This window comes from Mus caroli, chromosome 1 (assembly GCF_900094665.2).
Source record: "Mus caroli chromosome 1, CAROLI_EIJ_v1.1, whole genome shotgun sequence".
Lineage (NCBI taxonomy): Eukaryota > Metazoa > Chordata > Mammalia > Rodentia > Muridae > Mus > Mus caroli.
In genome coordinates, this window is record NC_034570.1 from 78,427,393 (window position 1) to 78,439,449 (window position 12,057).

General features: G+C 50.2%; 1 protein-coding gene across 1 annotated transcript; it reads right to left on the minus strand.

Moving 5' to 3' along the window:
* Positions 1 to 9,494: 9,494 nt before the first annotated feature.
* Positions 9,495 to 10,648, minus strand: Gpr55 (G protein-coupled receptor 55). The gene has a single exon (XM_021169433.1). It carries the CDS (start codon positions 10,646 to 10,648, stop codon positions 9,665 to 9,667), a length of 984 nt encoding a protein of 327 aa, XP_021025092.1. The 3' UTR covers positions 9,495 to 9,664.
* Between the last annotated feature and the right edge of the window lie 1,409 nt (positions 10,649 to 12,057).

Here is a 12,057-nt window from a genome sequence, read left to right on the forward strand (position 1 = left end):
ACTCACTTTGTAGACCAGGCTGGCCTCGAACTCAGAAATCCGCCTGCCTCTGCCTCCCGAGTGCTGGGATTAAAGGCGTGCGCCACCACGCCCGGCTGACATTACTCTTGTATGCACTATCAGGCTTGGGTGCCATCCTTATAGCCTATCATGAGGAGCATGTAAAATGTCTCACTGCTTGAAATAAACTTGTCTCAGTCTTAGCCCTGCTGAGGTCCTTCCAACCGGCCTGAGTCATTTATTCCCACTGCCTATATCAGAAGACACTGGCTCGGTCCACAGGCGCTGGCACTTACGGCTCTGCAGCACAGAAGAGTTAAATAAGGTGAACTAGATGAGAAAAGTATCCAAACCAGGTCCGGGTTAGGTTATGTTGACCTCTGTTGGGGTGCAGAGTAGCTAGCTGGGGTAGCTCAGGGCCTCTGGGGACACCCAAGAGGATCTTGGGTAGAGACACTGGACGAGGGCACAGAGACCTGGTATGCACCTACATTCATTCAGCAATCAACATAGATCATTTAGCTCTCTCTCGCTCTCTCTCTGTGTGTGTGTGTGTGTGTCTGTCTGTCTGTCCTCAGTGGCATCAACTGGGTGCCCTCTGACTCACTACAGCTCTGACACTACTCTGAGGTAACATCAGATACCATAGGCTGAGGACTAGGTCCCCCAAAACTCTTTACCTCCTTCAGCCACCAGCCCTGGCTGTCCCATCTAAGCTTCCAACTCCAGAGTTCTAAACTGGGGTCCTTCCAACTCATTCCTCAAGTTCAAATAATTTGTTAGAGAAGGGCTCAGAAAAAAATAGGAGTTTACAGATTTCACATAAGATACTACAAAAGGTACCACAGAACAGATGAAAAAATTCTCAAGATAAAGTTGGAAGGTAGGAGTGCAGGGCTGCTGTGCCCTTTCTCGGCACCTGGTCCTCAGGGACCAGAAGAGGACAAGGCATGCCCAGGCCCTGCCCTCCAGGGTGGGGGGTGGGGGGCTATGGAGGCTTCCTTACAAAAGCATGATTGATTAACTCATTGATCACTGGTGATTAGCCCGGCCCTCAGCCCTTACTTGCCAGAAGTTTGAGAATGGCTCTGAGAGACCCAGCTCTTCACTTCTGTTCAGGGTTCCTTCTGAGCAGCCCCGCCACAGAAGCCACCTGGATCTGTCCACCATCACTCATCTCATTAGTATGCATGTACAGCTCACCACTATCCTGAGTCCGGGGATTTTAGGAATTACTTGGCAGGAATTGGGCTGGAGAGTGCTGAGATATTTCACAGTATCACTTTGGAAAATGCTGGCGATGTTCAAGTGTCTACGAGCCTCACTGTTCTCCAAGGTCCTGCCTGAGGCATGCCAAGTTTCCAGTCTCAACTCCACCAGCTTTATGGAGTCATCCCTTCATCAGGTCTCTGCACAAAAGACCTTGAGATAACACTCCACGTTCCTCATCCCCACAAGCCCTAAGGGAGAAACTGGCTAATTATGTTTCTCACCCAAAGTCAAAGAAATCTGCCTCCCCTCCCCTGTGTCTGACCCCATGTGGCAAAAGGACATTTTTCCTTCTATCATCTGGACCTTCGCCTGAACAAACTGACAAAGACAAACAAAACCGAAGAAAAAGCATACAGATCTGTGAATGTGCAAACACGGAAAAACCAGAGCACAGAAAGTCACAAGTGCGTGGCCACCTACCAGCTCAGTGGGGTACAAAAAAAGGCACACCCCACTCCTGTTGGGGAGGAGAGAGTGTAGACAATTTTGAGATGACTCATATGTGACTTTTAGGGGGAACCTAATGAGCGTTGAGTGTATACAACAGCCCAGGACAGAGTCTCACGGGCCATAAAGTAGACAGTGGTTTGTAAATGATTCTCTGTGGGACCAGAAGAGGACAAGGCATGTGACAAGTCTATTCTGCCACTTGAATAGATAATAAAAAGCACAAGGTCAGAGGGACTTGAGCTTTGGGAGTGTGGGCGAGTGTAAGACACCCCCCCTCCCCACCAGCCTCTCATAACTTTGGTCTTTGGAGTTCTGTTTCCTGGGCTCTAACACTCCGGATTCTTTCTCACCGGAAGGACAAATAACAAGGCTAAAGCTGGAGAATTTAGTGCAGACAGGATATGGGAAAGGGCTCTAATGAATAACAATGTAACATGCATCCGGGTTGCACTGGTTGCTGAGGACTCTTCCCACCTCCCCCAACCCTAGCCCCACCCCATGCCATCCCTGCAAATCTCCCCGATGCTGTCCTCTGGAGTTTGATTATTTCAGCTGCAGCCTAGCTCGGGAAGAGCACAGTCTCTCACTGGTGCAGCCCGCTTGTTAAACTGCTGAGGGATGGGGGCTTTTTCCACAGTCTTCTGTTCTTGGGTTTTCCTTTGAATGACCTCTTTGCTTCTGGTTTCCATGGAAACAGCCCTAGGAGCAAGGACAGCTGTGAGTCAAGACCCTCATCAGGAGGGACCCTCTCCTAAAAACAGGTTGACAGAGTGCAGGAGGACAAGAACAGAAGGGCTGAGGGAAGGGAACAGTGAAGGAGGAAGGACTGAAGGAGGGAATCTTCTGGAAGGGAGAAACTCTGAATTCACAGCTGGGCCAAAGGCAGAGTCTGCAGGGAGTGGGAGGGCCTTGGAGGGACTCTGGAGGATGACGGTTAGGGCCCCCAGGAGCTTCCATGGCAGGTCAGATAAGGACATCCTTGGAAGGTGGAATTGATGACATCAGCTCCTAGGAGGAGACAAAGACATAAATATCATGAATAACCATGACAAGGTAGGGAGTGTGACCTGTTCACTGGCCTAGATTGTAAAACTCCTCACCTTATTCGTATTGCCAAAATTCATTGCTTGGGCCCTTACATGTTTTTCAGACAGGAAGATAGTCCCCAAATTATTCAAAATCCCCAGGGTCCTCCTAGTCAAAAGAGTCCAATGGAAAAGTCAGCTTTGCTTGCTGACCCCTGAGGAAGGACAAACGACTTCTCTATGCTGTCATCCTCGAGGCTCCAGCCTGGATCTCTTCAGGGGAGAGGGACACTAGACCATAATATACAACAAGAGGGGCTGCTGGCTTCAGACCAGAACCCCACAGTCCCATTGCTCACACTGCAGACCCCAGAACCCCTGTGGATACCTACTGCAGCTAAGTGTTGCTGGCAAGTGAGAGGGGCTCTTTGAAGAAGCACAGGGCAGGCAAGCTGAGACCCACCGGCCACAGCAGCTTCTCCTTCATCTTTTAAAGTACCAGAGCACTGTGTCCTCCTGCTTAAGCTGCTGATGTAATTCTCCTATTAAGTTTAGAAAACACTAGCCTATGGGAAGGTGGCAGGGTACTATTGGAGTCACCTCAAGCAAAGCCAGGATGGTGGGCAGACATGGGCTCCTAATTAGCCTATTCTCTCCTCTTCAGGAACCACTGGTACTTGTAAGCCCTCTCTGTCTTTCTTGTGTGGTATTTGTCCAGGAAGCACAAATGCCTGTTGATTTTGATTGAAGATGCTGGAGCTTCCCCATGTCATCCTGACACCATGCATCTATTATCTTCCCCAGGATCATAATTACAAGAATGGATGCTAAGAAGCGTCTGCTTTGAACATCTCCAGGCTTCACCCTACCTTGAAAGAAAGCCAGGCTTTGGAGCCCCAGGTCTAGATGGAAAAAATGCCACAGGATCTGTGAAGGGAAGGCATGGCAATAGTTCAGGGAAGGTGGCTAGACTCCAGAGCATGATTTTGGTGTGAGCTCTCTGGAAGAGACACCAGAGCTGGTGGGAGGGGCAGCTTGCAGCCGTGAGGGAACTGTAGGACAAAGTCTTGTGTCCATGTAACATGGGAGTCTACATTCATAGGCCTGGTTCTTAGGCACCGAATCTGCAGCCCCCATTCCCCTATTAAGGGAACTCTCTTATTTCTTTATTTCATTTTATTTGTTATATGTGTCTGGGTGCTTTGCATCATGCTCACATAGTTCCTGAAAAGGCCAGAAGAGGGCACTAGATCACCTCGGATTAGACTTCCAGATTGCTGTGACCCACCATGTGGTCACTGGGAATGGAAGCCAGGGCTTCTGGAAGAGCAGCAAGTGCTCTTAACTGCTGAGCCCTCTCTGTAGGTCTTGAGGAGCCTCTCTTGCTAGAATCCATGCAGGATTCCTGGAGCTAGAGGGATGTTTAGGGACAACGGGGTTAGCAAGTCTTTGTAAAATGTCCTGAGCTCAGAGCCGGGTGTATTCAAGTTAAGAAACTAGAGGAAACACGCATGTTCTATTCAAGTTCACAGAGTAAAAGCCTTGTGGACTGGATGCTCCCACTTAAATTCAGGCATTGAAACCCCAACCCTGGGACCTTAGGGGGCCAATTAAAGTAAAATGAAATGCTAACTGTCTGACCCAGATAGTTGACTGTCCCTATCAGAAGGAATCAGATAACTTCGTTTTCTCTCTGCCATGTGCAGACCCAGTCAAAAGCAAGGAAGAGCTCTCAGCAGGAACCAGACACAGAGCCAGGCCAGACCGTGAACATTCAGCCTCCAGGATGGTGAGAAATGTCTTTCTGCCACTGACGCCATATCCCATACCCTCCATCAGCCCCTGGATGTACCTCTGATATCTGACTGTTCCCCAGAGTGACGTCCCAGGGAGGAAATAGCAACAGCTCTAAGCTCTATTAACCACCTACTACATCTGCGTTTGTCAAAAATGGTTTAAACATCCCAGCCTCTGCAGTTAAATTGACTTTAACATTCCAGGGATGCTGGCCTGATGCCACCCTCCATGAATGCCAGAAGTCCATTTGCCTGCTTGGTTCTGAAAGGTTTCTCACCCTCTGGTCCAGCAGGTGCAGGCAACCCTACCAAGCGCTGCTGTGTTGGCACTTGTCCCTGCCTCACTCTATAGCAACTGATTGTGCCTGGTGGCCTCCAGAGAAAGCAAAGCCTCGGCTGCTCCTTCAGGGGCGGCTGGGGGGTGGGGTGGGGGCCTGTTGAATACTATGGCAGGGGCTTCCAGCTGCTGGAGATAGCCCTTCCCAGAGCCTAAGAACATCAGTCTATTGTGCATGCACCACATGCGAGTGGTTTGTGTGTGTGTGTGTGTGACTGTGCTGTACAACACCACTCTCACTCTCTCCCACCTCCTCCTCCCACCCCCACTCCATGCAGATAAGTTTTGGTTGTAGTTTCTCAGGTGACTGCCTCAGAACAAAGGCAGGGTCTGGGGCCTCAAGGTGAGCTGCTGGCTTGCTCCCACAAGCATTCCTTTGAAGTGACACCTTCCAGTCTCCTCTGCAGACTTCAAAGGACAGAAAGCCTCACTTCTGCTGTATCTCACAGTGAAGGTCCCCACCACCACCACCACTACCACCACACTCCCGACACAGAGCACTGTTCACAAAGGAAAGAGGGGACAGGCACTTGCTCTGCTCACCCTTACTGTGTCCCTTCAGTGCCTGTGGTCTCTCTGCCCTGGCCTTACCAAGAAGCACAGCTGAGAAGGTGAGAGGTTCTATAGTAGTAGTTTCAGGGTGTGTACCTCAAAATCAACACCTTTATGCGTCTTTTAGTCCCCTGTCCTCAGAATGGGATTCTCACGGTACCCTTTGTCAGCCACTCTGTTGCCCCCAAAGGATGTTGTCCCCAATGGAGCTGGCCCTCGGAGGAGCATGGAGGATCTTGCAGATAGCATCTCCATATAGGTTCTTAGGGATGTGTCTACCCCTGCTTGGTTGACACTCTTTTCATCCCAGGCTAGAAAGCTCATCTTGTCTTTTCCTCGTTGACATATCAAGCTATCCTTTCACATCCTTTTGAGTCTCTGCAGCTGCTACTGGGCCTACAGTCATTTCAAGCATCTTTGAAATTACTGGTTATTCACAGTAACTTTCTGTAGGGTAGAATTTTTTATGTGGGTGTTCTCAGAAGCCCAGGGCATCTCCACTGTGTTACTGTAATGACTCCAACTTCAAGGGGTCTACAGGGAGGGGACTCGGGGATAACAGAGCTGACTGAATGCAGTTTATGAATAGGTGCTCTCCAGTCAAATCCTCTGGGAGCCAAGGGGATAGGACCCAGCCACCAGTTAGCTGGGGTTAACCGAAAAATGTCTGTTAAGGGACAAGGATGTCCCTGATCAGCCTTCCACATCCAGGTCAGGCCTTGGAACTTAGGAAAAAGGGGTGACTTAGGCCTAAGCCTATAGGGCCATGCCTGTCAAGTGTTCTGGTAGGTGAGGAGGAGTTCCCTGTAAAGAGAGATAGATTTGCACCATAACTAGACCCAGAAGGGAACACCAGCAGAGGATGTGTAGTCAACAGGCCTCTTGAACTGGGCCTCTCATGGACACAGAGCCAGTGTCACGGTGGTACAGATAGAAAAGCAGGCTGAAAGGGACGGAGCCCAAGTGTGTGGGGCCTTTGAGACCCAGTGGCTTCACAGACAACTAAGCACCCACGTGACTGCACATCAAACTGCACAGGGTCTGGATCCTGACCAACTGGGAAAACCAGCTGTGCACCTGATAACTACCTGTGACCTACTTGTTACAGGTAAGACCCCTGTAACATCATACCTGATACCCAGGGGCCACATTGTTCAATCACTTGGCAGGGGCCATTAAATACCAGTTCTTCTCTGGAGCCAGAAACTGAAGACCAAGACAAGGTCACAGTACATTGTATGAATTTATTTGGTCAGTCATGTTAATCGAATTGGTTTTCCAATTAATTTTTGCTAGATCTTGCAGCTGTATGTGTAGCCAGTGTGTCAGGTTTTCCAAGGCTGAGTACGAATAAGGTCACATTATGGCTAAACAATAGCTCCTAGCCCCACTGGCTTTCGTAACAGGAATCTGGGCCTTTTTTACAACTAAGTGCTGGGTTTCCCACACTCGCTGGCTGCATTCTGCTGTACTTCAACGCTAACAGTGAAACCGCCCCCCCCCCCCATTTCTGGTTCTGCTGAGCCAACTGCCACTTGAGGACCCATTGGACCGGTGACACACACCAGGCAAGTCTCCTTCACTCACTATTTTGGAATGAATCAGTGGGTTCTCAAACCCTATTCCCACCTCCAATCTCCTGGTCCAGGGTCACCAATCTGAGACACAGCTGTACATCTCCAGGAGCCCTGTCCTTACCTTTCCCCAGTTTATGGCTCTAGATTCCCTGCCCTCTTTGGTAATGGTACTCTTGGGACCTAGAGATCTTTCCACCATAGAGCGTTGCTATACACACAGCAGGTTTTAGCTCTGGTCATCCATGGGGAAGGTGGGTATTCAGCCTACTAAAGCCTTTGCTCTGGGTCATCTTGCCTGGTAGACACACTTGCACATGGAGGGGACCACTTGACTCTGTTGGATGGGTGAACAGCTCCTTTTATAGAGAGAACACAGAGGAGGTGGTCCCAAGACCTACCCCACTCATGGGTGAACCTGAAGCAGCTGACTATCCCAGTGTCACAGGTATAATTGAAGGACCCCTGAAGGGAGACCCTCACTCAAGTCTTGGGAATAGCACGCACCCAGCAAGACACTGAGACCAAACTTGCTGTAATCACATGAGGAAGTTTATTAACAGCGAGAAGACGGGACAAGAGCTCAAACCAGCATGCTGGGGCCGAGACTCATACACCACGCAGGAGTAGAGGAGTTCGACCCGGACCCTATTTTTCAGCAGGCTTATAAAGGCAAAAGCCACAAGGGGGAGGATCAGGGAGGAAATAGGGGAAGTCTAGGAGCGGATATTTGTTTTAAGGCACCTGGGATATTGAAACATTCTGCAGTTGTTTTTCTCAAAAGTTCCGGGTAGTTAGGCTATCTGGCAGAGGGCCGGGGCCCATGTTCTCAGGGCCGTCAGTATTTTTCCACTCTTCATTATCACTGTCCAAGACAGCAATGGGACAAAACAGCATCCAAGGCTGGGAACCTCATTTCTCAGGTCTGCATAGCCCTGAATCACCACCAATGGGTTCCTGGAGGCCCAGCCCTGAGATGGGACTCTGGTCCTGGTCCTCACTTCCCTACAGCCACTGCCAAAGTCCTTAACTCTCTCTTCCTTAACTATTCCTTCAGGTGACTCCACACTGAACACTGCCACAGCCACCATGGCCTGGAAGTGCCTACCCTTCAATGGCTTCCAGTAGAGTGGAAGTGCTAGACTCACAGGAGGAAGCTGCTCTCCCTACTTACCTTTCCTATCCCCTCCATACATCAATCCTTCCTGTCTGTCTGCCTTCCTCTTGCTCCTCCTCTTTCCCTCCCTCATTTTTCCCTTCCACCCTTCTCTTCCTCCCCTTCCCATTCCTCTTTTCCCCTACATCTTGCCACACCTCCATCTTCTGCTCTATGGGCAGCTCCCAGATTCTAGCTACAGTTCCATCTTCCTCTCCCCCTCTCCATGTGCTCATCCCACCCCTGGCCTCTTACCCTGGAGATTCTACCTAGTTAGCTTTTCTTCCTAAAGCACATGAAGTCTCCTGAGATTCTTCCCGTCCCACTCCTTCCATCTTGCAAAAACACCCCACAATTTATCCGTCTAATCATTTTACTCTCTCGAACGGCTGAGCCATAGAGAGTGAGGCTTTCAGCTGTCACTGGGAGCTCCTTCTCCTGAGCCAGAGGAGCCGATGAAGGTTCCCACGCTGGTTCAGCTAGCTGCCATTTCCTTCCAGGAACTGGTGAGGCCCTACCACCTTCCTCAAATGCAGACCTTTGTGCTGCTTGGTGAAGATAGCCTTCCCCCAGCCCCCAGTCCCTGGCCAGCTTCCTAGATAGTGTCACCAGGGCCAGCTGCCCAACCAGGCACAATAAGGACAACTTCATTCTGTTACAGTTGAGCTGAAGCAAGTAAAGACCAACTCTTCCTCATCCCCTTCATACTGGTGTAATGCGCTCCTTCCCAGGCTGTCCAAGTCAGAAGGCTGGCCACCTTCAAAAGAGCTCTCTTTTTAGGCTAAATCTTGCTTAGTCCTGGGACAGCATCGCTACCAGATGGCAATAGGAGAGGGGACATCCAGTTCCAAGTCTAGCATGTCTCTTTCCTTCCCGGGGTATACTCTACTCCCTTGCTACTCTGCCCCTTTCCACTGTGTCCCCATTGGCTCTGTCATGTCTCCTGTTTCCACACAACCTGCTTCACACAGCCCCCCTCCCTCCACCTAATCCTTCTCAGCCCTTAAAAAGCCCTCTTTGTCCTCATTTCTGTGAGGTAATTGCCAAGAGAGCTTCAGAAGAGACTGGAAAAATAGTACAAGCTTGCTCCATCTTGAAGACATATTTCTTCCCTACCCTGTATCGCCACAAAACCACTCTAAATTCCCTGCCCTTTCGCTTCCTTTCTAGACTCTCCAACAGAATGGAAAGATGGGAAAGCTGAGATACAGACTTTTTAAGCTACGTTTTGGGTTTTTGTTTGTTTGTTTGTTTGTTTGTTTGTTTGTTTTGTTTTTGGTTCTTCTGCTTCATACATTTTACACTTAGAAATGAAGACTTCACCTGGTTCTTTACCAAACCCAAAACAAGTGTGACATCTGTCACCCGTCCAGGTGATGTGAAAAGGTTGTAGGAGTATAAAGAACAAAGATGGTACTCAGCGAGTGTCAAAAGACAAGCCCAGGAGGGTCTTTATGAGAATTTAGGACTGTGTTTCCTTCCCTTGAGAGAGGTACCTTCTCTTAGCCCCTGGAGACCATGGTATCCTGATTGATCAGCTGGATTGTGGAGGGCCGGTGGGCCTTGATGTTCATGTGAAATTCTTTGATGACAAAGTAGTAGCAGAAAACATCAAGGCAGCAGTTGATGTTGGAGAAACACAGAGACAACTGCAGGAACAAGCTGATGCCCTGCTTCATTCTGCAATCCAAGATAAAGTGGTTCCTCACCAGATACTGCAGGAAGAAGCCCAAGTGCACTGGGAGAAAGGAGACCACAAAGATGACAAGATTGGTAGCAATGGTCCAGATGCAGGCTCTCTTTTGAACCCAGCCCTTAGTGTCTCTCTGTTGGACCCAGTCCTCAGTGCTGTCTGGACGGCGCAGCAGGATGTGAATACTCCTATAGGAACAGAAGCCCATGATGCCCATGGGAAGGAGGAAGCCAAAGATCTCCAGGGGGAAGAAGACACTGGCACTCCAGGTGCCATCCGACATGTTGTGAAAGCACTTGTATCTCTCCACTTCCCTGTGGAAGGTGTAGATGGGGATGCTTCCGATCCAGACCAGCATCCAGATGATGCAGCAGATCCCAAAGGTCTTCCTGGGCGACCGGAGGTGGTTGGCCAGGATCGGGTACTGGATGGCCAGGAACCTGTCCAGGCTGATGAAGCAGATGGTGAAGACACTCCCATACATGCTGATGAAGTAGAGGCACTCCACCAGAGTGCAGAAGGCCGGCGAGGGGGACTCCACTTGTGGCAGGACCATCTTGAATGGGAGGGAGAGCACCAGCAGTAAATCGAAAACAGCTAAGTTGATCATGTAGATAGAAGTGGCGATGTATTCCAGCTTCCTCTTCTTTAGGAAGGCACTGAAGCCTCGGATGGCCAGTAGGTTGAGAACCAGGCCAAGGAGGAAGGTGGGGATATGGACTGCCAGCTGCAAGGTACTGGTCAGCTTATCCACGGAATCGAATGAGCAGTTGTCACGCTCTGGCTGGCTCATGTTCGTGCCTGCAACACCAAGAGTAGATGAGAGAGTTCCTCTCACTCCTCTCACTCAACAAAACAACTTGGCAGGGGATGATGGGCCCTTAGCGACCCATGCTTAATGTACTGCAAGCAGTAGACACAGAGTGAGGGGCTGGGAAGATGGCTTGGGGATGAAGCCATGCAAGTAGGAGCCTGGAGTTTAGACCTCCAGAACGCACGTGAATGTGGATGGGTATAGTGGTCCATTCAATAATACGGCTGCATGGGGGGATGGGGAGACCGAGATCCCTGCAGCAAGCTGAGTAACTAGAGTAGCTAAATTGGTGAGAGAGAGAGAGAGAGAGAGAGAGAGAGAGAGAGAGAGAGAGAGAGAGAGAGAGAGAGGAGAGAGAGATCCTGCCTCAGGATATAAAGTGAAGGTGATTGAGGGAGACACCTGCCTTCAACCACTGACCATCACATGTACACACACACACACACACACACACACACACCCCTACGAAAACTAGACTCTTCTGTGCACGAGCCTCTCTCCTTTTTTCTAAAATCAGAGCTCTTATCGAAAGGGATAACAACGCAAACTCTGAATCATGCCGGTTTAAGCGAAGAGAGAATTTCACATCATTGAATGCTACCAGACCTGGTGGTGTGCATCTGTGGTGTGAACCTGTCATCCAGAAACTGGCAGCGGCTAGTGCCGAGAGGCAAGAGGATCGCTTTGACAACCTAGAGAGGCCCAGACTCAAACTTTAGAAAGAGTAGGAAGAGGCCAGGGGATACAGTCCAGGGATGGAGCACCCGCCTAGCGCATGCAACACCTCAGGTTGGGTCTCTGGCAACACAAACAGGAGGAGAGGGGCAGGGAGGGAAGGAAGGATAAGAGAGAAGGAGAGAGAAAGTATTGGGGTGCAGCTGGATCAGGGTTCCAGGGACTGTTTACAGGCTCCAGCTTCTCTGTAAGCATGGGACCCTCTGAGCTCCCTCCTTCACTGTTCTTGATGTCTAGGCAGTTGACTCCGCCCCTGACTGCAGAGGTGATCCTGACCAGCACATCACATTTCCCCCTGGACACAGGAACTGATTTGTCCACTGGGTCAAGGGAAGGTGTGCAGCCTGTCCATGGCAGTTAAATCAGATCCACACCTGGGCTCTTTCTGGGTGGCTTAAGATGAAAAGTCTGGAGCAGCTGCAGCTTCTGCTGCCCTTGAGGAGAAATCCAGGCTGAAAATGAGTCTTCGTGGAAGAAGGGACATTGCCAGAGGGAATGACATGGGAGAAGGACAGGAGGTCCAGGGCTGGAGGTGTGCCTTCCCAGAGGCAGGACCTTGGGCAGGCTCTGAGCAGGTCTGGCTTATGAGTCTGTCCACTTTAGGAGGGTAAGACTGTCATTGTGGGGTTCAGTATAAAGGAAGGGGGTACCTG